At 50.3% G+C, this 24,993-nt stretch overlaps 2 protein-coding genes across 2 annotated transcripts; one reads left to right on the top strand and one right to left on the bottom strand.

The window, feature by feature from the left end:
• Nucleotides 1-3,724: 3,724 nt before the first annotated feature.
• CD8B (CD8 subunit beta) lies at nucleotides 3,725-10,192 on the bottom strand. Its single transcript, XM_074821837.1, is given in 7 exon segments — nucleotides 3,725-3,818; nucleotides 3,936-4,025; nucleotides 4,471-4,560; nucleotides 6,387-6,737; nucleotides 9,552-9,654; nucleotides 9,657-9,767; nucleotides 9,770-10,192. Coding segments are annotated over 7 exon segments (912 nt in total). The 5' UTR covers nucleotides 9,896-10,192; the 3' UTR covers nucleotides 3,725-3,777.
• Nucleotides 10,193-19,323: 9,131 nt separating this feature from the next.
• LOC141922198 (uncharacterized) lies at nucleotides 19,324-22,717 on the top strand. The gene has a single exon (XM_074821340.1). The coding sequence runs from the start codon at nucleotides 19,324-19,326 to the stop codon at nucleotides 21,946-21,948; it is 2,625 nt and encodes an 874-aa protein (XP_074677441.1). The 3' UTR covers nucleotides 21,949-22,717.
• The last annotated feature ends 2,276 nt before the right edge of the window (nucleotides 22,718-24,993 follow it).

Raw genomic sequence — 24,993 nt, 5'->3', positions numbered from 1 at the left:
CAACAACTGAGATATTCTGGAAAGACTGACAATTTTTTTTTTTAATCCATTTACACAAGTTTTACATTGCAATGCCTAAAATACCTGTTTTTCTGCTCTGCTCTCTGTCTTTGAATATTTTAATGCTTTCAAACATATGCATGCACTGTTTATTGAAAGAATAACTGGTATTTTTTTGTAATACAGAATATATATTCTATATAGAACATCATAGAACATACATAGAATATAGAACATATATAATAAAAATATATACTATAAAATAATAATACATTATTGCAAGATGTAATTTTTGACCTCTTTTACAATACCTTGCCCAATGATTTGTGGCGGTGGGCACAACATAGGTAACTTAAACCCACAGACCTGCAAAAACCTCCGTGTACTATACAAAAACCTTTTGACTTTGTCCCATTTTTTGTGGTATCTCCTTTTGTCATTTAAGATGACATCACTTATTTACTGCTGATGTGAGGATTTGGGGTTATATGTAAAATCCCATTATTTTCCCTTCTAGGTATGAATGTTCCTTGCTGCGGGAAGGAAAGTGACAGTGGGAGACAGGAGAAGGCTGGTCCATCCTCGGAAGGAAACGAGGAGTAAATTAGGGGTTCTCATTTGCCAGGACATTGCGATGGGCAATGCCGTTACCCGTACCTCTCCCTCCATGGATCTGGGCACCGTGCCATTAGCAGAGATGCACAGAAATATTTTCCCATTAGTTTCCATAGTGGAAGCATCCCTTTTTCCCCCACATGCCATAAGATGGTGTCCCTGATCCTTGGCTACTATTGTCATCGTGCTCTCAGCACAGTGATGAGATAAGAAAGAAAACCAAAGAAGTTGCAGATATCAGGGGACCAGGCTAATTTTCTCAGATATAAAAGCAACTTTTTATTAGTGTTTCTGTTTCTTTTTTATATATGCTTCAGGAAAAACGTATGAAATGGGAAGTGATTTTTTTTTTCTACTGACCCTTGCAGTTGTGAAACCTGCTGCTAAAATCTCTCTGAGGTTTACTGTCTTAAAACACCCTATTGATGATGATAGGAATTACTACAATTTTTTCATCATTTCCATTGGTAAACTGCCCAAACCTGTGTTTCAGCAGGACGTGTAGCATCCTGGACTGTTGCTGTACTCTTCTGTTTTCATTGTGTGCAGATGATGTTGAGGTTGGGCGGGTTTTTCTGGGGCTTGTTTGGGGTTTTTTTGTTGTTGTTGTTTGTTTTTGTTTGTTTTTTTTTCAATTTACAAAGGAACAATGAAGGCAAATTGGGGAATGGAGGAGGAGGAGTGGACCAGGCAGAGTTATTCCTGAGGCAGCTCACCTTCCCGTAGGAGAGGAGGATTGGGCTGTCACAGCCTGCCTGTTGCTGCCCAGGCCCGGCGCTGGCTACCTGGCCATGGGAGGCCATCTCCTGTGCTGGGCAAGAGGTGGGAGAGGTGAAGAAGGGATGGACATTAACGTCAGGATGCCTCAAGCATGGGAAAGGGAGCTGGGATTTCAAAAGCAGCTGCAGGCTGAGGGAAAACCCCTGTTTTTTAAAGAATAAACCTTTGCCCATGGGAAGTTTCAAAGGGGTTTCCTTATAGCTGTGCTGTAAAAAATAAAAATCATCTGCTCCTGGGGCAAAGCTCTGCACACCAAGTGCTTGCAGGGTAGAAAAATAGTGGGTTTAGTTCATCTGAGTTTTCACAGAGGCTAAAATATGCTGCTGGTATGATGTGTTGGAAGCAGAGGTGCTCAGGGACCCCTCCCTGCAGCATTGCTGGTGGGATGGGGTCTGAGGTCAGTGTCCCCTGCAGCCCATCAGTGGGGTGAGCATCACAGCCTGGGAAAGCTGGTTCAGCGTTGTTCACTGCTGGCTTTGCTACTGCATTATTTAGGGGAAATATCCATCACAAGGAGCACCATAGCCAAGTTTGAGACCAAGTCCTTCAGAAAAATCGATATTAAAGTGGAGAGCAGCAGTTCCCTGTGGCAGGGAGGGCAGGGAGGGTAAGGCCAGAGGAATGCTGCTGTGCCACTGCCATGCTTTACACCCACACAAGCCCATGCCTGTGTTTGCCCTGGACCTGGGGACTCTAGAGCCTCATGAGCCCTTGGCTTGTGGGCAGCTGTAAGGTTACACACAATGTGTAGGACAGGAGATCCCTGCTGTGTCCCCAGCGGTAAAAATAGGTGCTGGCCTTCCCACCCATGTTGGGGACAGGAGCTGTGTGGATCACCTTCTCCTTGCACTCGCTGCAGGTGATACAGCCTCACGCTGGTGCCCGTGTTTGAGCAGAGATGTGGGACTGGGGATGCATCCGAGAGCGAGCACTGTGTTCAGCAAAATGCCGAATTTCCAGCCCCATGTCAGCCTTGCAGCTCCAGGCACTGGCTGAGCCTTCTTAACATCCCTGGGGGGACCCACCCGCCTTCTGGCATCGCTCAGGGCTCAGCACACACGGGCATTGCTCGAGCCTCAGCACACACAGGCATCACTCGGGGCTCAGCATGCACAGGCATCGCTCGGGGTTCAGCACATGTGGGTGTTGCTTGAGGGTCAGCACTTCAATGGGCATTTCTCAGGGCTTAGCATGCTGGGGGTTCAGCACACACAGACACTGCTGGGGCGGGGCTCAGCACACACAGGCATTGCTGGGGGTTCAACACACACAGACACTGCTGGGGGTTCAGCACACACAGACATTGCTGGGGGTTCAGCACACACAGACACTGCTGGGGGGGGCTCAGCACACACAGACACTGCTGGGGGTTCAGCACACACAGACATTGCTGGGGGTTCAGCACACACAGACACTGCTGGGGGGGGCTCAGCACACACAGACACTGCTGGGGGTTCAGCACACACAGACATTGCTGGGGGTTCAGCACACACAGACACTGCTGGGGGGGGCTCAGCACACTCCTGCTGGCTGTGCTGTGCCGTCGGGCTCAGGGCCAGCCGTGGGCCTCCTCTGTTTGCTCTCAGAAGCTATCTTGGCCTTCAGGCTGTGCCAGGTATTTGGCCTTGGCTGTATCGCTCTGTCTGGCTTTTCTCTCCCACTCTTGGCTCTTTGCAGTCTCCTGTGGGAGAAGATGCCCTCCCAGACCTTCTTCAACCAGAGCTGATCTTTAACTCTTGCTCAGACAGAGGCCATGGTTCCCTGCTCACCACACAGCCATGTCCCGCATGAGTGCAGCAGCCACAAGAGATCAGCCTGCAGAGCAAAACGGCTGAGTGATATATTCACTATTTCTAAGATATATTCACTATTTCTAATGAACGTGCCTGTACAGGACCTTTACAAGCTGTGCAGTGACCTGCCTCTGCTGTCTGCCCGTTGCTCTCAAAGTGTTTGTTAGCAAAGTCCTATCAACCAGCGATAGCAAGAGCAAACCAAAAGCACCTTTGTGCTGTCCTACAGATGAACACAGAGGAAATCCAAGGAGCTCACAGCATCTTTCCAGCCCATCTGAATCCCTTCAGCACACCAGCCTCATTGCCCCCAGTGCAGAGCCATCCATGGCATTCACCCTGCTCAGCACCCTTTGAGAAATGCTCAGCACACTGCAGGATCCAGCCTGCTCCTTCTGCCAGCTGTTATGTCAAAGAAAAATGTTCAAGTTGTAGTCCGTCACAGAAAAGAAATGTCTGTTGCAGTACAAGTCCATGTTTGTCCCCTGTAACGTCCTTCTTGGGTCACATCCAGGCAGGGTTCAGCACCGCGCAGGGGACGGTCCGTAGCTTCTCCCTGCCTGCCCGAGGAGGGGGGTGACGGTGGGATTTACTGTCTGTGGACGCGAAGCCACAGCCTCCGCCGCAGACCTGGGGAGAGATGGTGTCTGTCAGCCCCAGGACCCTCTCCCAGCTCCCCATCCCACTCCTGGGCTGTCCCAGGGCCTGACACCCCTCCTCATCCCCCCGGACCGGCAGGATACTTACGGTGGAGGCGGTGGGCAGTGGGGACCAGGCTCAGCAGGAGGACCAGGACACCAATAGCCAGCGGGACCCAGACCAGGGGGCTGCAGGCACCTGGAGAGCAGGAGGGGACATGGTGTGGAGCTGCCCCCCCCCAACTCAGCACCCAGCATCATCCTGCTCTGGCAGCTTTTGGGGGATGGAGCGTGGGGTGGGAAAGGGAGAACAGCAAGGCAGGTCCTCAGAGGAGGGGTGGAGGACATGACCATCACCCTGGGGTATCCCTTGGAGGTGGATTACACCCGAAGGCATTGCAGGGAACTTAGCTATGAGTCATGATACCCTAAACTGAAATGCATCCTGGCCCCTAAACCCTTGTATAGCCCAGGGAACCACTCCTAAAGGCAGAGGTCAGCTCCATCCAGCCTGGATGCCCACCGCTGCAGGGTCACATTGTGGTTGCCCCCACCCCAGGACAAACTCCAGCTGAACCCTGGGGACCCCCAGGAGCTCAACAAACCCCTTTTTCAAGGCAGCCTGAGCTGACCCGGTGCTGTACCTTTCTTGTCAGGAGCTTTGCTTTTGGTTATACACCGCATGGGCTTTTTGGAGAGTGGTGCCTGAGTGGTCTTCAGAGGCAAAATGTCAACTGGTGGATAAGGAGGAGAAGAGGATGGTCAGTCTGGCACCAAGTGCAGTGGAGATTTCAAACAACAGGCAAGAAGGGCTGGAAATTCTGTTTTTTAAAAATAGCCCCATCCAGCAATCCCCACAAAAGGCTGGGTTATCTATAGGGGCCAGGAGCTTGACCTGAATCTCTCAGTGGCCACAAAAGTTACCAAGAGCCTGTAAAAGAGTTAATAAAACAACACACCAGGCAAACAAGGGCAGAAGGCTAAGGCAGAGAAAAAGGAAACTTCCTTGAGCTACATTTACTGCCAGGCACTGTCTCATCAGCATTGCACAAAATCACAGATAGCAGGAGATTTCAGTAGCACTGGGAAGTTTTAAGGGACCCCTGGATCTTTTCCATATTCAGATTGCTCTAATCTTTGCTCAAAATTGGATTATTTTTTTTTTTCTGATAAGATGAGGGCAGGATTTCTTATGGTGTATCTGAATTACAATGGAGTACATTCATCTCTGTAAAATTGGTCAGGAAAATATCCCAGTAATGTCATTAAATGGCTGTACATCTGACTGCTCAAACTCCACTAATTCAAAATTTTGGGTGATTCACAACTATTTTATTCTGCTTCTATCTGAGACTGAAATACCTACGGAAACCACCGTTCTTTTACATTCAAAGATGAGACATGAGGTGCCTGGGATTTATGTGGACAACTTCTCCTTTACATTATAATAGACTTAAAGAAAAGGAACTTAAGACAATTTGTTTTATCATGCATGTGTACTAAAGGAAAAAAAGAAAATATCCATCAAGGCCTGAGTCTTCCCAGAGAACCTGCTGGTGTTTAGTTTTAAATTGGAATGTCCTTGATCATGCTGAATTTCAACCCCGTTTTTCATGCTTTGCTTTGCACATAGATATGTGCCCCGTTGATAAAAACCAGTTCTCTTTTATCTTAAACCAGCTTTTCTTTGAGCCGGCAAGAATCCAAAAGGGATTTCTCAGCCAGCTCAAGGTGCAGGGCATATTTGAAAAAAAAAAAAAAAGAAAGGTTGGAACACTGGGGATGCTTTCGAGCCAGCAGCCGTAGCTGCGTCTTGGTTAAATAAGTTATTTGTTTCCCTAAAATTCTGCAAAGAAAGGGCTGAATCCTACTTCAAACGCATTAGTTTTAGTACACCACCTCCTGCTTGGTGGTCAAGGGGAAAATGGGCTGAAAAGAGCTGCTATATTGACCCAGGGTCTGTAAAGCAACACTCCCCCAGTGCTGCCCACAGATAGCTCTCATTTCTGGCTGTGAGCTTTGAGGAATAAATCCCATTTCAATCCTTTTTGTGAAGGACAGGCTTAAAACCTGCAGTCAGATCCACCCCAACAATGTGAGGGATGATGTCCTCTGGCCTTGATGCTGCTCCTGTCACTTGGAGAAAGAGTAAGGAAGAACCGGGGTGCAGGAGGACCTGGGAGCTGAGCAGAGCACCCATCCAGCCTCTCATCCAAAGTACTGCAGGGGATGAGAAATGCACAGGGCATGGCAGCATCAGGGGCTGAGCACCTTCCCGTGGAAATCCTGAGATGCTGGGAACAACACAGTGCTTAAGGCATGACCACAGCAGAGCAATTGCTGGTGGCAAAAGGACTGTCACATACAGCTGACCTAAAATTTAGTTATTTTCTGTATTTTATGCCTTAGCTGGTCTCACAGGTCTCTTCAGAAAAACCCCAGAGCCCCAACGTTGCATCTCAAAATTGGGAAGGGTCTGTCAACATGCATAACCCTTACCCAGGGGACCTCATCACAGTCTGCTGGTGACACATTTTGGAGCCCCAGGAGTGATGCTTACCCACACCGAGCCGTGTCCCGCTGCCCAGGAGGAGCTGGGAGGACTGGGAGATGGAGCAGTAATAGGTGCCGTTGTCCGAGGCATGGAGGTGGTTGATGTGCAGGCTGTAGGAAGTGCGGAAACTCGCCCCATGGACACTAAACTTGTCCTGGCTGATGTTTGTGCCGTACGTGACTTTGCCCAATAGGTTGGAAAATATCAAGAACTCGAAATTTTGCCTCACATGGCTCCAGCGGTACCAGTACACCCCTGCATACTCCTCCTTCAGCTCACAGAGGATTTCTGTTTTGTTGTTAGTTTGGGCTAAAATGTGCTCTGGAATCTGAGATAAAGGTAGATCTGTACAGAAAACTAGGAAAAAAAGACACAGGAATACATAGCTATTATTTTCTTTCCATTATTTTTCTTCCATGCTAAGTACAGATTTTCTTTGTGGTCTTAATAAGATCAAGTAGTCAAAGACCAGGGGATCACAAGAGCAAGAAACAGGAGCATCTTTATCAGGATGCTCCCACATTCCCTCAGAGGCCTTTTTGGGTTCCCCAGCTATTTTTTCATCATGCCTAGTTATACAGGTAGAGTTTGCCCTGTAAACACCCATCTAGGGAGGAGGTTCAGTGTCAGGGACAGGGATGGAGGGATGATTTTGGGGGTGTCCTCAGGGCTGTATGTGCAGGGAAGGGCATCCCCACCTGCTCCCACAGATGCTCCTCTCCCACTCTCCTTTTCTCTCTCATTTTTCAGAGAGGCTTCACCTCTCTTTCAACAGATTTTTTTTGAGCCTCTTAGCTTATTTGCCAGATTTTTGTTCTAACAGAAGCAACACTGATAAACTTCAGACGGCATCTCAGATGCAGAGAAAGACCAAAAAAAGTGCAAAACATCTCAAAATGAGCTAATTTGATATTAATTTTCATATGACATTATTTTTATATGAATTTTGAGACCTGGGGAAGGGGAGGGAGTGAGGGGTAGCGGTGGAGTTGAAAGCTTCGGTTTGGCATCACACCAGTGTGTTTGGGTTTTGCAGCTTTTTTAGAAATTATCTGAGTTGTGTTTGGCCCAGGCAGATGTGAGCAGTGTCTGTGTGTAAGCGAGGGTCTGTCCTTGTGAAACGGATAATAGGTGTCTTGTGATCCTTTCTGTTCAGCAAACAGTCCTACAAAGCTGCAGATACTCCAAGACCAAGTGAAAAACAGCCCTCTGAAGATAAGGATGCTCTTGCTTCCCCCATCTTCTTCCCAGGCATGTTTTAAAGCTGTGTAAAAAGCTCAACAAAGCACATTTTTTGGCTTTTTTTACCTTAAAATGTCCCTATTCCTTCAAAATCCCAAAGCTGCTTAGAGCTGTTGTTACAAAGAGCCTTGTGCAGCTCTGCAAACCCAGTGGTGTGGGAATGGGTTTGCATGGCCACAACACCTGAAGTCATCCCAGTGGCCATGGCCCCCATGTCCCTCTTGTCCCCCATGGGGACAGACAGAGGAGAGGGCTCTGGTGACTGACACAGGTCCAGAGCTTTCCTCTGTCCCCACACCGATGACCCCATCGCTGCCAGCATGCTGCAGAGATGAGCAGGCTTCAGCCTTAAATTAATATTGCAATGCCAAAAATCAGGTGTTGCACATCAGCCGCACCATTATAAATGTCTCCTTAATATGTAAATACCTAATTTTCAGGTTTTGGAGTGCAATCCTCACAAACTTTACTCTGGCTAACACCTGTGTGTTTTTTTAGGGGATGAAATGTGGGTGGCTGTGGGGCACCATGGCTTCAGGGTCTCCTTGGCTACCCTGAGGTCTGGCTCTGCTGGCCTGGGAAACAACTCCCCACAAAAACCTTTTCCTCGAGCTGTTGGAGAGGTTAGATGAACCAGAAGGAATGAGGAAGGATCCTGGAAAATGCTCAGCTCAGCTCTGAGCCAGTGGTCAAGCTTCAGTGGGGTGAGCTGGGACGGAGCCAGAGCAGAAAAGCCCACCCTTTGCCAGATCTTCATCCCCCCAAAACCGCCCTGTTCCCTTTCCCAGTGTATATTCTCACAGAGGACCACGGGGAATCGGAGTGGGATGGGTCTGTTTCCACATGCTTGGCCAGACCGGTCTGCAGCAGCTCAAAACCAGTCCCTTTTCTCTCTGCATGTGCAGAGCAAACTCTGATTTATTGGGGTTTTCTCAGCAGGGACCCCACCATATAGATCTATAGGATATTATTACCTGCATATAGGTGTTGATAAAGTGCCTCGGGCTGTTTGCTGCCAGATCGACTGTCTTACACCGATGGCTGGATGACCATCACATGATGCGAACAAAACACTCTCCAGTCCCAACAGCCTCTAACTGAGGATGCTGGGCAGCTGTGGGCCCTGGCTGGGCAAGGTCTTGGGGCACCAACTTGAGCTGCCACCCTAATATTTACATTTAACAGGTGTTTCAAGCTCTCAACACTTTTCACCTAAGAACTGATGCCACGATTTGTCCTGTAAAGCAGAATTTTACCACTTTGTTGTGACATCGACTGTGTATATTCGGTTCAGACCTCCAGCAACCTGTCTGCAATGACCAGAAGGCAGCATGGTTTTATAACACACCGATTCCAGCTGTGGCCCTTGGGAAACATTCAGTCCTTGGATAGATGTACAAGAAAATTTGACAGGATTTTTATCGTTTCGCATTACACAGGCAGCGTAGATAGGTGCTACTTTAACTTCTCCATCAGCAGCTTCCCACAGTTTGTCTGCACTAAGAAGGTGCAGGAAAAACAAACTCTGTGGTGTCTATACCATTATATATTGCACTATAGATTAGAATAGAATAGAATAGAATAGAATAGAATAGAATAGAATAGAATAGAATAGAATAGAATAGAATAGAATAGAATAGAATAGAATAGAATAGAATATTTCCGTTGGAAGGGACCTACAGTGATCATCTAGTCCAACTGCTTGACCACTTCAGGGCTAACCGAAAGCTAAAGCATGTTATTAAGAGCATTGCCCAAAATTAGATGGTGATAGGTAATAATATGCTGTAGATCTATACTATGCCTGTATATTTAAACTTCCATCATCAAGATGCCGTGCAACACATCCCGCGTTCTAGAGCGGGTTAGAGGAGAGGCTCCAGCATGATTTTAGGTGCCCTTAACCCTTAAGAGACATGTTCCTCTTACCTGGAATCTGGAGGCAAGTGAAGAGATGGAGCCACAGCCAGGCCATAGTGGTGGAGTCAATGATGGAGGGGTTTTGTGCCAGCTCCCCCTTTCCACCCGCGGTCACTTCTTGGTGGTAGGGCTGGCTTCACCCCACGAGGTCCTTCCCCGTCTTGGCGCAGATGTCTCGCCAACAGCTGCCAAAGAGCATCTGCTGCAGCAGCGCCCGGAGCCTCAGCCTGGCAGTTTCGCCTGCGCCGAGTCCCCAAACCAGGTGTGCATCAGGGCGGCAGCCCCACGCACTTCTCCAGCACTGCATGGGATCCCCCAAAATCCCCTTTAGGAAGAAAAAACCCTAAACTCATTGATTTTTAATTATGATTTCTTCATATTTGATCACCTAGCTTTTCCTCCTTCTTTTAATCCAGCTCTGTGCAATTAAAAAATGACAAATATAGGAGCTTGGCATTAAAAATAAAATCAAGAAAGGTTGAATTTCGGCTGTTTTCTCCTCTGTCAAAATCAAAATGCGTGCAAAATAAGGAGAAGATGCAATTCGAGCTGTGGGGTTGTTCTCTTCAGCAGAGTCTTTAGCAGGAGGTGTTTTTCTCTGGGCCTGGAAAATGCTGAACACCAAACTAGATGGCCATAAGGCAGAGGCACGAGGCATCACAGAAAACTTTGAAGCCAAGAGCAAGAAACCTCAAACAAATTTAGTGGCTGAAAGAACCACAAAAATAAGGAAATCCTGCTGGGGCTCCCCACCTCGCAGTGGGCACTGCTTTGGTAGCTGTGACAGTGTGTGGCTCACATGCAGAAATATTTAAATGATAAATAAAATATCAGAGTGGCTTTGAAATGTCTTCAGGGGCAAGAGTTTTGAAGCACTCAGGGTTGAGGACTCAAAGAGTGAAATACATGATGTGAAATTACAGGGGTGAACTGGTCTCAGCAGCCTTCAATATTTCCATGTTTGGGAAAGAAATGATTTATTATTTTTGTTTATTCACTGCTCCCTTGGCTGCCAAGTGGGGTTTGGTTTTCTTTTATGCCCTCCTTGTGCAGATACTCGTGGTCCTTACAAAGCCTCAACATCTCCCGGGGGCTGGTTCCCTGGTGAGGGGAGATTTCCCAGGGCGGGTCTCACGATAGGGGGGCACTGAGATACCCCCCCCGGGATTTGAGTTGGCAGACGAATAGGAAAAACAATTTTGTGTCTCGTGCAGTGCAAATTTTTGGTCCGTTTTGCAACCAGATTTTTCCATGCTGCCGTAACACATCCCCTCCCCATTTCTGTTTGAAATAATTTCCTGCTCAAAGCGGGTTGCTAACCACCAAAAGCCTTGCCACAAAGGGCTCGGCTGCTAAAATTTAGGGTTGGCTGAACCACTCCTTAACTCTTTTCTGGCAGGCTAAATGTGTGTTTTCGTGCTGTCAAATGCATTTCAGTGCTTTTAAGGGCTCATTTTTGGAGCTGAGCCCCTGGCACAGGGTGCAGCAACCCTTGTTTCTCCTCTTCTCACCTCCTGCTTGCCTTTCCCCTCACTCCCAAATTGGGACCTCTCCAGAACTGGGTGTAGGCAACTTTTTTTTTTTTTTTTTTTTGGGGTGGGGTGGGGGGGGATGTGCTTAATATTAGAAATGACACTGCAATTGAATTTTCCCTTTATCCTCGTGGTGAAGTCAGTGAGCTGAGCCCGATATCCCTGGCTGCTGCAATGGCTGCATCCTCCTTTTCTCACTGTTGCTGTCACCTGGAGCATCTTCTGGCCTCCTGGTCAGGACCAAAGTGCTCTCAGAGGTGGCTTTTGTCACTGTTACAACCTTGAACATGGGGAATATTACACTGGGCACCAAATGTTGCTGCAAGGCTGGTGACACTGGGTTGTCTAAGCAGATACATTGGATTGTCTAAGCAGATATTTTGGCTTGGAAGGATTCCTCAGGATATTATAGCAGCTTTAGAGATGTTTCCCTGCAGCGCTTTTACTTATCGGATGTCTCCTATGGAAAGAAAAAGGAATATTTGCAATGTAAAAGCATAGTGTGTGTGCTGGGACAGGGATTAATTTTTAAGTTTTTTTGAAGCTGCTGTTTGCAGTTGAGCTATTTACTGGCAACTAAGCTGTTCTCAGGACCGGACGGTGCTCCTACAAGAAAACATTTTGGAGGTTGGATACCTTTGTCTCATCACCAACAAAAATAAAAGCACTCTGGGAACATGAAGGCGAGCAGCTGCTGTTTATAACATCCCCACATTGTTTGGGGCTGCTGTCCTGGGAAGAAAATAGGGGAGGAAAAAAGGGTGCAAGTTGAACTGATCTGTTAACACAAGCAAGATTTGTTGGTGACCTTGCTGGGGTACAGCAGCTCCTCATCACGAGTGTTTGGCTTATTGCCGGGGCAAGATGAGGGAGATCGCTGACTTTTAGTGTATTAGTGTTATTCAGCTGCACAATTCCTAGGGGGAATTTATTCTTTTTCTGAAATGAAAGACAACCAGCCTGGTCCCCAGCCCAGCCACTTCACTGCCCCATCTCGGTGCTTTCCCTGTGGGTCTCCTCCTCACCCATCCTGGGGGGAAACATCCTCTCTTCTTTTTCTCAGTCCGCATCCAATATACCTCACCACACCAACACTAATTCCCTGCATTTTCAACAGCTTTATTACATTTTCAACTTTTTATTTTCTCCTTATGATAGGTTTCTTACAGCAAAGTGTTTTCTCTCGGGGAGTTGGAGCAAAGCATGGGGGTAGAAGAAAGGAGAAAGAGGTTCACAGACAAGAAGCAGGACCTGTCTGGGGTTTCATCTCTTTCATCTCTGCTAAACTCCCACGTTGCAGCAGAGAGAATTGCAGCTGGGCTGTAAATGCCAGATTAGAGGAAGAGTTGCCATAAAAATAAGGAAAAAATCCAATCCCTCTGTGCTTTCTGGGACACAAGGGCTGACTTTTGGGATTGGGAAGGGCTGCTCAGCCTCAAGCCTGGTCCAACTTGACCTTGCTGGAAATAAGGGCCCGTTGGGGATAACGGGTTGCTGGATGGAAACTCCCCAGAACTCAAGCAGCCATGGGTGAACATTTTTTTGATTTTAAAATTTTATTTAATGATTTTATTCCAGGGAAGGGTGTAGTTTCTGGAGTATTTCATTAGGGGGAAAAGCAACAATGAAAATGATAGCATTTTCACTAAGATGAGTGCTACCTTTTTCTTAGTGTAATGGCAGAAAAAAAGTTAAGTGGGTCAAGTTTTCTTTTCTAAACTGCTCCGAGCTAAGATGTGGTTTGCAGGGCGAGGTTGGGGGGGTTTGTCTGCCTTTGCAGGTGCAGATTTACAGCTGTAATTCAGCTGATGCAATATCACAGTCAAGGCTCCTGACACGTCGTGGCTTACCCCCAAGGTACCAGTGTGCAGCGGGCTGGTTTGTGGCATGGAAAAATGCTGCTTTTGAAGTCCAGAATCCAAAATGGATCTACATGATGAATTGTGTGAATTTTTCTGCCATCTCATTTCCCCCCAGCAAGCAGATCTGTGCTTGGGGTGGGGTTTGGGGGGACCGTGTGTATTACAGGTGTGAGGTGTGAGTCCGATGTGTGATCTCCTCCTAAAACCCAGGTGCTAATGGGGTGTGCAGCAAGTGAGGGGGCATTGGGGGAATTTGGGAGGATGGCTGCTGAGGGGACAGGCTCCAGGTCTCCCTCTTCAGGGCACTTGGTGCAAGCAGAGGTTAGCATGAGCGAGCAGTTACTAATCCTGGGCCCCCCCAAAATAGATAAGGGGCAGAGCAGCTGCTCCCATGTGATTTCTGCCTCCCTAATCAGTGCCAAAGAGGATAAAGAAAAACAAGGAAAGTGTCCTTGGGAAGACAGGGGGAGGGATGCAGCACCTGCAGGAAGAAAAGCCACCGAGCAAGTAAGCAGAGGTGTTATCAGCCCCAAACAATGACCTGCCATGGCTATAAAAAGCCATTGGAGTGAGGGCTCGCAAACACCTTGTCCTGAAAGGTGTCGAATCCACCGGAGCTCTGCAGCAACCACCTCCAGGCCCCCGGGACTGCCAGAACATTCAGCCAAGGATTGGTGAGATCTTATTATTGGGGTCCTACTAAACCTCTGCTTTGCTTTGCCCGTTCCCGCGTCCCTTCCCCATCCCCTTCCCCGGGAGCCGGTGGGTCGCGGCGGCTGCCCGCTCGGCCGCGGCCACTCGTCCCCACCTTCCCCTTCCCTTGCTACCAGGTTCGGGCATTCCCCCGGGGGGCTTTTTGGAGGGGCAGATCGCAGGGTTGCAGCCTTTCGCTGTGGGTGGATCGGCGGTGCTGTGTTATGGTAGTTTTGCTCTGAGACGAAGCTGTCTTGGATCTTGTTCGCTTCACTATGATGACTGACTTTGTTAGCAATTGGAAACTGGAGCAGTTTGTGCTCCAAAAGTGTCTCCCCCCGGTTTGGTCCCCAGGGGCCTTCCAGGGCCCGGAGGCATATCAGCAGCTCTGCCAGCAGTGGGAGAGCTGGTCGGAGGAGACCAAAAAGCCCAAACCCACAAATAAGTGCAAGAAGCGAGCAGCTTTGCAGGGTTTGTTGATGGTGGGCAGGGAGTTGTCCAAATTGCTGAAGGAGGCTCTTGAGAATGTGCAGAAGTTGGAGCAAGCCAAGGGTGAGCTCAAAATGCAGGTGGACAACCTGCGGGCAGAGGTGCAGGGTTTGTGCGGGGACTCTCTGCGGAGTGCGGTGGAGATCACCCGGCTGGAGAGCAAGCTGGGCTATGAGAAGCTGAAGACAGAGGAGCTGGAGAAGGAGGTTGGCAAGTGGATCGGGGAGACTCACGATGCGCAGAGCGCGGTGCGGGCGGTCCTGCAGGATGTCCAGCGGGACCGGGGTGCTGGCCCTGATCACAAAGTATGCCATGCCAAGATTCAGGAGCTGCAGGCGGAGCTGGGGGTGTCGAGGGGCATCGTGGCTGCCATCCAAGGCAAGAGGAGCCGGTTTGGGAACGGCGAGGGGGAGGACTCCCCAGACCCGCACCCTCCCCACTATGACTATGAGGATGATGTGTGGGGTGCTAACGGCCCCACCAGGCCATCTCCCTATGCTCCTCTGCGGGAGGAGATGTGCCAGATGCAAGGAGGGGAGGTGGAGGCTTCCAAAATTAAAAAGAGCCCACCCGATGAGCCGGCCACCCACAGCCCACTCCAGGCCATAGACACCAACAGGGCTGTGCTCTGGTTTACCCCTGAGCAGCTCAAGACAGTGGGGAAGATGCTGGGGCCATTAACAAAGGAGACAGCAGTCAACTGGCTGTCCAGGGCTCAGCGGCTACCTAGGTGCCAGAGTGGCAACTTGGTGAGTGACCTGATAGATGTGGTGAGAAAGTGCATGAAACCGGATGATTTCGCAGCGCTGCCGGGGGATGTGCAGATGGGCAATGTCCAGGACATCGGGGATGTCCAGCTGGCTGTGCTGAAGGTGTTCTTCCCAGAGGTCAACCCCTTAGTGCTCTTCCACCAGGAGAAGCAAAACCCTGAGGAGCGGCCGGACGCTTACGTTAACCGTAAAAAAATGCTCTACCAGATAGCTGGGCTGCCCGGCTCAAAGGACTCCCCCCTCGATTTTGACAGACCTGAATTCAAGGAGCCACTGGTGGTGGGGCTGACACCCCCCTTGCGGGTGATTGCAGGCGGGGATGCGGCCAGGAAACCGCTGTCGGAGCTGGAGCAGATCTTGACCCAGAATTTTGAGCTGCAAAAGCAGGCATTCCCAGGGTACATGCTGGGGGGGAAGAAAGGGAAAACCTCAGCCATGTCCTTCCAAAATGCAGGGATGAGAAAAATGCAAGGAGACAACCGAAAAGATCCTGATGGCAAGGGTGGTTCAGGAAAGGAGAACCAGCAAGGGCTGAGGTTTCAGAAGTCCAACACTTGGCGGGCTGAGCTGAGGAAGCGCTTGATAAAATACGAGAAGCAGGAGGATATTGATGGCTTGCCGGATGCGGAACTCTTCCGAAAACTGGCCCTGCACGAGGCCAAAAAGCACAGCAGCTCCCACCCGATTGACCCGGGGTCTAAGGTTCAGCAATAGGGCTGCCAGGCACCTGCATCGCCCCTTTTTGTGGCACCGATTAAGACCGATTTGTGGGGGCGTCTGATAGTTGATATGACTATTGGAGGAGGGGTGCTTGGACAAGTGATGTTAATTGATACTGGTGCCTCTTATTCAATTCTGAATATGATCCCTGGCGAAGCCGGGCTCTTCCAAACCTGTGAAATTATTGAATTGACAGGGCCGAATGGCCAAAAATCATCCGTGTCATTCACAGGGCCCATACCCTTTGAAATTGGGACTGCCAAAGGGTCTGAAAAATTTGGGAAAATGGAAATGAAGGGAAAGCCAGGAATTTTAGCTATCTCTGCACTGACAAAGATGGGGGTAGTGGTGGACCTGGCAAACCAAGCGCTGTTACACTGCCCCCAAAGTGATGTGCCCATCATCCCAGCGAGCCACAGGGTGATGTCAGTGAAAGCCCCTGAGCTCTTGGTCCACCCTGAGTGGGAGCCCCGAGTGAAACGGGTCACAGAGCAGTTCCCCCAGGTCTGGGCAAGAAGCAAGCTGGACTGTGGGCAGATTGATGCTGTCGTGGCCGTCAAGGGGCCAGATCCCCCTCCTCAGCCACAGCTCCAGTACCCGGCTGAGGCTGAGGCCAGCTTGTGGGACACAGTCAAAACCTTGCTGGAGCAGGGAGTGCTGGTGGAGCAGCAGAGCACTAGCAATGCACCGGTGTGGCCCCTGAGGAAAGCTGATGGGAAAACATGGAGGCTGACGGTCGACTTCAGCACCCTGAACCACGTCACCCCGCTGCGGACAAACATGGTGGCCAAGTACCCAGACGTCATGGCAGCCATCTCCCGGGGATCCAAATGGTTCTCAGTGCTCAGCCTGACCAGCCCGTCCCTCGCCATCCCCTTGCACCCTGAGTCCTGGCACAAGTTTGCCTTCACCCTTCGAGGACGGCAATTTGCCTTCACTAGAGTTCCGCCAGGCTTCCACAACACCCCTGCCATCTGCCACGCGCACGTGGTGAGGATGTGGGAGAAGCTTGGCCACCGGGAGAGCGTGTTGTCCTGTGCCGGTGATGTTCTCATCCACACACGGACGAAGGAGGAGAACCTCGAGGTGCTGGGGGAAGTGCTGGAGGCTATCCAGAAGACGGGCTTCAGGGTCAACCCCATGAAGGCCCAGCTGTGCTGGAAGGAGGTTTCCTACCTAGGGGTGACTCTGGGGGAGGAAGCGCGCTCACTGGAGAAGCAGAGGGTTGAGCTAATACAGAAAGTGTCGGCACCAGCTGATGCCACCACCCTAAAATCCTTCCTGGCTCTTCTGAAGTTCTCCAGGGAGTTCGTCGAGGGCTATGCAGAGAAAGCTGCACCACTCTGCCACCTCCTGAAGAAGGACATCCCTTGGCAATGGGGGCCAGAGCAGAACGAAGCAGTGAAGATCTTAAAGGAGAGTGTGGCACGAGCCCCTGTGCTGGCGCATCCCCGGGGTGACAGACCCTACATCCTGCAGCTGGCCAGTGCGGGGAGGGGTCTGCAGGCCACCCTGGGCCAGCAGCATGGTGCCCATCTCCTCCCTGTTGCCCACGCTTCGCGCCTCCTGACACTGGCCGAGCAGCAGTTCACTGACTACGAGAGGGAGGTTTTAGCCTTGACCTGGGCCCTGCAGCACTGGGAGTACCTGATAGGGTCGGCCCCAGTGCTGTTGAAGACCTCCCGTGCCCCGGTGAGGTACCTCTTGTCGGGGAAGGGTGACGAGGATCCCCTGTGCTGCCCCAGGATGGCCAATTGGGTGTTGGCATTGACTGACAAGGAGGTCCCCTGGGAGGCAGGGGAGCCCTCATCTGGCACCTATGGGGTGGTAATCAGTGGAGAGAGGGACGGGGAGGAGCCAGGGGGTCCCTCAGCTGAGACCAAGCTGCGGCAGGTGCCCCTGTTTGAGAGCAGCCTCAGCCTGGAGGAGGCCAAGGAGAGACGTTATGTCGTGTGGTTTGTAGATGGGTCCAACTACCACGAGGAAGGGGTGCCTTACACAGGCTATGCTGCCATCAACCGGGGCACAGGGGAGGTGGTGAAGGGGAAGTGCCTGCCACACTCCATCCAGGCTGCTGAGCTGGTGGCTGTGATGGCCGCCATGGAAAACACGCCGGCAGACCAGCCACTGGCCATATTTTCAGATTCGGGTTGGGTAGTGCGGGCATTGCTGGAGTGGTTGCCGCTCTGGAGGGAGAGGGACATGCAGTCTGCTGATGGCAAGCCTGTCACCTATGCCAAAAAGCTGCTGTACCTCACGAGGCTGGCAGAGAAGAGAGCACACCCAGCCCAGATCATTAAGGTGAAGGCCCACAAGAAGGGAACAGAAGAAGCCAAGTGGAACAAGGAGGCGGACGCCAAAGCCAAGCAAGGTGCAAAGGAAGGGCTGATGTGGAAGGCCAGCAAGTCCTTGGAGAATGGCCCCGTGTTGGTGGCTCCCAGCAGACACTGGGAGAGCGTGGACCTGCTGGGCTTGCAGGCGCAAGACCCCAGCATCCGGGTGTTAGTGCAGGGCAGGGAGTATAAAGGGTGCAAGGTGTGGAAGGACATCTCGGGGCTGGTCCTGGCACGGAGGGAGGGGGCAGACTTCCCGGTCTGGGTGGTGCCTGAACTTGTCCGGACGGAGCTGGTGGCCCTGGCTCATGAGCAGGGGCATTTGGGGACAGACAAGACCATGGTGAGGCTGCAGGTTGCTGGGTGGTGGCCCGAAATGAGGGAGGATGTGGAGAGGTACGTCAGCAACTGCCTGACGTGTGCGGCCAACAATCCTGATGCCAAAATGACAAAAGCCCTCCTGGGCCACCAGAGGATTTCTGGGCCATGGAGCAAGTTGCAGATGGAGTTTATTGGCCCTTTGCCACAAACAGCCCAAGGGAACAGGTATTGCCTGGTGATCAGTGATAACTTCACCAAGTGGGTGGAAGCATTTCCAGCTCGAAACAACACAGCCAGTGCAACCGCGAAGATCCTGGTAGAGCATGTCTTCTCACAGTGGGGTGTCCCAAAGGAGATTGACTCAGACCACGGCCAACTCTTCATTGGAGAAGTCACAAAAGGGGTGTGCCAAGCCCTGGGTATCAAGCAAAAGCTTCACATCAAGGGGCATTTCCAGAAGCCTGGCTCAGTGGAGGGGCCCAACCACCCACTGAAGACAGCGCTGAGAAAGCTCATGAACCAGCAAAGGAAAGACTGGGATCAGAAGCTCCCACTGGTCCTGCTGGCATTACGGGGGGCTGTGGCATCTCACATGCCTTCTCCCCAAAAGCTGCCTCCTGCAAGAGACCTGAAGCTGCCGGGACACTGGTGGCAAAGAGGGGAGCCGCCAGATGAACTGCAACCCCGTGTGCTGACAGATAAGTGGGTCCAGGACATGCTGAGGACAGTGTCAGCTACGTACCACCAGCTCGCCTTGGTGCAGGACACCAACATCCCCAAGATGGATAAGCAGCTGGGAGTACTGCTGCGCCCTGCAGAGTGGAACACGGGGGACCTGGTAATGTATCGGGGGGTTAGAGAGAAGAACCAGGTGCTGGGACCCCAATGGTTGGGGCCTGTTAGGGTTGTGAACAAGGCCAGCCCCTCCATGTACCAGGTAGAAATCAGAAAGGGGGCAAAAAGGCAGGAAAAATGGCTCCATTCTTCTCAATTAAAAGCATGGAAGGGAAATTAATGGGGCTGGAGAGCCCGTCTTGCTTATGTTTTGCAGATAAAGGAAAATGGAAGGCAATTGTGACCGGCGGGAAGGGCGAACTTCATGGCATCACCAGCCCTATTTGTGCTACGGGGAAAATGCTTTCAAATTTCTGGTTGCAGGATTTGCTTTGCTTTCTGGTATGTGCATAGTGCTGAGCACCCAACATGCTCAACCAACTCATCAGCATCTCAGACAAAAAGTCAGTCGTTCCCACTTAGAAAGGCACCCCAAAACATGGGCCACAGCCCAGCACAGGGTTAGGAGGTACACAAAAATTGGGACTGATTGGCCCTGGTCTCAAGCTCACATAAAATATACGGGAAGCATGGGTTTAAATTCTAACAACGGCTTAAATTTGTCAACGGTGGTTATACATGGGATGGAGGCGTACCTGAAAAATGAGTGGAGCTGGGACAGCACAGACAGAGTCCCACAGCTGCTGGGGAAGGTGGGACAAGAAATAAAGGTAGGGTGCAGGGTAATTAATGGATCCACTCACCAGAAGGTAACTCAAATCTCTGTAACTGAAATAAAAACTAGGAAGAATCAGAAAAAAAACTGTGCCATAGAAAAATCGGACTGTTGGTGCAATTTCACTTTGGTCCAGCCAGTCTTTGTGGTCTGCCTCTGGGCCCACAAGAGCATGGGGCTGTCCTTTAAATTCAAGATTAGCACCACAAAACCCTCCTTTGCTGCTGTTAAGGTCTCGAAGTGCCATTTTTTGGCCTGGCATGCAGCTCAATATGCTGAAGTTGGCGACCAGGTAAAATTGGAAATTAAATACTCCCAAGAAAGTATAACTGATCCAATGCAAATCGATGGCACCACCATGACTATCACAGCCCCTAATGGCCGCAAGTGGGTCGTGGCAGTAAACTGCCTCCACGAGACCAAAATGCTTAATAGATCTGAATTGGGCACTGAGGCTTCATGGTATAATCAGGATTATGAACGCTGCCCACACCTGGTCATAAACCTTCAGGTGTGGTGTCGAGGAAACCTGAGTGTAGAAATGTCCCCTGAGCTTGGAGGAAAGTGGTGGATAGGAGGCCCTGAAGGGTTTAAAAAAGAGTTTACCATCACTGCTGTCTTGCATCCTTTTGTTTCCAAAATAGGCCCGTATGTAGTCAAGAAAAATCACATCCAAGAGCTGTTGACCGGGCCTGTCCGGTCACTGAAGAAGGTGGTGTTGTCTCTGTCCACCGTTAATATTTCATCCATCAGACCACACTGCACCCCCTTCCTATCCACCCTCCACACCGGCTGGCTGGCATGGCTCCACAGCCGCTCCATCCAGGGGACCCGGGCCAGAAGAGACCTGCTGGGCACCGCACTGGGCGGAGGAGGTGCTGGGCTGGGAGTCCTCAACAGTATGAACGTTGAGGTCTTGGCCAACAAGTTGGAGGCTGTCACCTCGGGCGTGCAGGGCCTCCTCAACCCCCTGAATTCATCCCTGGCCAGCCTCGGGATGGGGCAGTGGCTTGTGTCAGAGGTGTTGCCCACCTGGGAACAAATAAATGAGAAAGACCACCAGGTGCTGTTGCGAGCACTGGGCATTGAACAAAATAATGTCTCCCTTGCTCTTAGTTGCATCCAGGCCCAGATGTGGGTGCAGAGTGTTGTTGCAGGTATCCTGAGAGACGGCGACAATGGTGTCCTCCCCACTGAGATCCGAAAGATCGTGTGGGATGCGGCCACAGAGAAGGAGCGGCAGCTCCAAGCCTGGTGGAGGCTCGTCAACTTCACCCATGACCAGGTCCTCAATGCAGTCATCGCCCATGTCCTGACCGTGGCAGAGGCTCACATCGAAAAGGTCTACCCCATCGTGGCCCTGGGGGTTAACACAAACGGGTCCGTGGTCTACCCCCTGGACCACCGCATGTGGGCGAGGGTGTCTGATGGGAAATGGCAATCGGTAGATTTGGAAGCCTGCATTTTGGAGAGGGGGCTGGGATTCATATGTGAAGATGATGCCCTTAAGGCGAGTGATGTTTGCTTTGACACCAAAGAAGGGGTGTGCCATTTTGAGATCAATCCCCAGAGCAGTAATAAAACCGTGTTAGTGTACGTAGGGAAAGGGTGCGTGTGCTTTAGAACGATGTGTAAATACGTGCAGATTAATGAAGTTTATAATCAGACCACGTTTAACGACTCAAATATGTGTGCTTGCAATGTAACTATTATTAGAGGCTGTGATTTTGTGTATAAACCACCTGTGTTTACTAGCCAGTTGCTAATTAGAAACTATACCTTGTATCGTAGTATAACCCCGACCCCCATCGGTATGGATTTGTCACTTGTAAAAGAAATGTTAGAGCATGCAAATTTACAGCAGCTGTTAGAAAATGCTAAGGCAGAAGCTAAGAAGATCCTCATAACCGTACATCATGATGGTAATGTTATAAAACAGGTAATGGAACGAATTAAGAGGGCGGGAGAACACCACTGGTGGGAAATTTTCTTTGGCTGGTCCCCCACGGCCACTGGCATCTTCAACATGCTGCTGCACCCCATTGCAGTTTTACTGCTAATGCAAATCTGTGTGTGCTTTGCCATGGTAGCGACTTGTTACTGGATAAGGCAGGTCAAGGTCTGCATTGACAAGCAGATGCAACAACTGGGGATGGCCAAGAGTCTCCTACCATAGTCAAGGGCAAGACTGGGTTGGCCTCTGTGTTTGCCACCAAGAAGAACTTTTGGCTCCGCTGTTGGCTGCAACCCAGTAGGCGTTGAGCGGTGGGGACACACGCCATACCAGACCTTGATGTGAGGGATGGCCTTCTCTAAGAGGGCCATCCAGGAGGGGAGGGCAGGCCAAGCAGCCTGTGGTTGGCATGAATCACAGAATGGTTGAGGTTGGAAGGGACCTCTTGAGATGGTCCAACCCCTGCTGCTCAAGCAGGGTCACCTAGAGCGGATTGCCCAGGACTGTGTCCAGCTGGGTTTTGACTATCTCCACAGATGGAGACTCCACAACCTCTCTGGGCAAACCTGTTCCACTGTTTGATTACCCTCACAGTAAAGAAGCAAGAGTTAGCATAAGTAACTTGTCTTTGAACCCTCCATCCCCAAATGTTAGTGTGAAGAAGCAGCTCTTGTGTGATTTAAGACTCCTTAAGCAGAGGAGAAGGGGATAAGGAAAGCCAAGGACAGTGTCTTTGGAAGGAAAGAGAAGGGAATGTAATGTCTGAGTGTGGAAAAGCACCCACTGAAGATGGCAGAAGTGTTACCAGCCTCAGAGACTTGGAAAGACGATAAAAGATGAGGAAAGCGAAAGACCCTGTAATCACCTTGGACTTAAAGGAGCTGAATCCATATGGACCTTTGCAGCAATTATCTCTGGGTTCCCGAGACTCCCAGGACGCCTGGCCAAACGGCTTGGTGAGATCTTGCTTTTGGAGCCTGGACATCACCGCTTTGCCACTTCGCTTTGCATAGTTGTGCATGTACTTGGACATCACCGCTTTGCCACTTTGCTTTGTGTAGTTGTGCATGTACTCAATAAAATTTATCTGTTAGAGAATGGACTGTGTGTTCAATTGCGGCCTGCTCAGCTGCTCACTGCCCGGACTACACTGGTAAAGAGAAATTCTGCTAAAAACAAAAGATGCAGGTTTTTTTTTCCCTTTTATAGGCCAAAATCCCTCACTTGCTTTTTGTCTGCAGAATATTCACTGAAACACAAAGACTTCTGCCTCGGGCTGAGGGGTGGGGCTCTGCGATGGTGCACAAACCCGCACCCCTCTTTCATTCTGCCTCTCCTGACCTGCATCACCCACCCTGTCTCTGAATCCAGAAGGAGCCTTAAAATATACATAGGGGGTCTCAAAGCATTTAAAAGCACTGGCAATTCAAAAAGCTACATTAACCACCTCATTTTCAGCCCACGTATCTGATCTCATCTCGGAGGTGCTGCTCTCTCTGAGAATGGGGGGGTGACGGGGGGTGGGGGGAAGGTGGTGGTTATGCAGGCAAAAAGCCTTTTGCAATCCAGGCTGAAATAAAAATATTAAAGAATTGGCCTTTAACCCAACAGGCAGCTGCTGGGCTAACTCGAGAAATGAGTTAAAATGCCCACTTTTCACAAACACTGGGCTGGGAAGCACAAAGAAAGAGCATACTGCCACAGCATACTTCTTCCAAAGAAAAGTGAAACTCCAATATATGGGTTTGTTAAAGACACCTCTCTTTAAGTAGCACACATTATCTCATGAGCTCATGAAAACGTGAATAAATAAGTCACTGTCTAAAAACACAGAAATCCTTCTTCCCCTCCAAGTACCACAAAAACACCCCCTTCACCCCTGGGAGGTTGAACTCTCCTCCCAGCCCTCCCACTGCCCAGGAAAGGGCTGGTGCCTGGTGCCCTCCACGCTCTGCTGCTCCCTTCATTAAGCCTCACAGAAAACACATGGCTATTTTGGTTTAAGCACCTTTCTCACTTGCTAACACCTTACATGTTTCATGAGAATTAATTTCTGTATGAGTAATTACCCTTTTATACAAAGCCTTTACACCTCTGGCCTGTTTTGCGAGCCTGTAGGGGAAAAAGAAACCACAGAAAATTCACATTTTCCACTCTTCAGCCCCAAACCTGCACTGGGACAGTGTGGCACAGCAGGGGTTAGCCCTGGGAAGATGCTGTAGCCATAGGGAAAGGGGTTCCTACATCCACACACAGCTTTTAGCTGAATGCAGAGCCCTGCACGGCTGCTGGATGCGCAGCAGCATCCTCTGCAGCTGCAATGAGCTGCTGCCCTCTGCAGAGCTGGCACCTTGGTTTGGAAAGTTTGCAAAACTATGACGTTCCCACTCACTTTTAGTCATTTGTTTATCACCACAAACCGAGGAGAGCTGTTTTCACGGTAGCAGCAGTATTGCTGTGACTTCGGGTGCAGCCCGTGGGCAGGACCTTGAGCCAGAGGTTTTGTCTGCTTTTCCAGTTGTTTCAGTAAATCCCATAAAAGATTTTACCCACACTTTCCTGCTTTTCCAAGCCAAATGAGTAACACAATTGGATTTATTCCCTGGTGTTTATGTCTGTGTCCCCTGTGCTCTGGGGCAGAGGGGAGTCTGCCTGTGCAGAGCATGCAAGCTGTGGCCTGTGGAAACCCCCAACCCATCTGCAACGCACCAGCTTTCCTCGGTTCCAACTAGGTAGATCGAAGAGGCAGTTTTCAGAGCTAGCCCAGCCTGGCTGCCCCTGCTTTAGGCTGCAAACATTGATGTGGGCAGGTCACTAGCCCCCCTGGTCTAATCCTGTGTCAGTAATTCAGATTAACTTTTGAAAAAACAGGGGCTAACATGCTGCTGCGAAGCAGTTTTGTCTCAAGTGGAACAAGTGATGTAAAAATAAGCCTTGGTGGAACCCCAGACATGCTGGGGTCCTCTGGAGAGACTAAAAAGAGCCCACAAGGAACAGGAAAGTACCAAACACATAATTTAACTGAAGGAGCCTGTTCTCCATGCAGAGCATCAGCTTATCTCTGGATATGTCTCATGGGACTGCAGGGATACCTGGCAGGATGAACCTTACCTGCTGCTGCAGAGGATTCTGCCACTTTTGGGTCGTGCCCTGCAGCCACGTGGAGGTGCCACAGCAGGTCCTCAGTCCGTGTGAGCAGACATGGAGAGTCTTCATGTCCTCTGAAGCAAAGGTGAGGGGTTACGTGGAGATATCTGGATCATGGCT

This window comes from Strix aluco, chromosome 4, assembly GCF_031877795.1.
Source record: "Strix aluco isolate bStrAlu1 chromosome 4, bStrAlu1.hap1, whole genome shotgun sequence".
NCBI classification, from domain to species: domain Eukaryota; kingdom Metazoa; phylum Chordata; class Aves; order Strigiformes; family Strigidae; genus Strix; species Strix aluco.
This window is presented reverse-complemented; position numbering and strand designations above follow the sequence as displayed.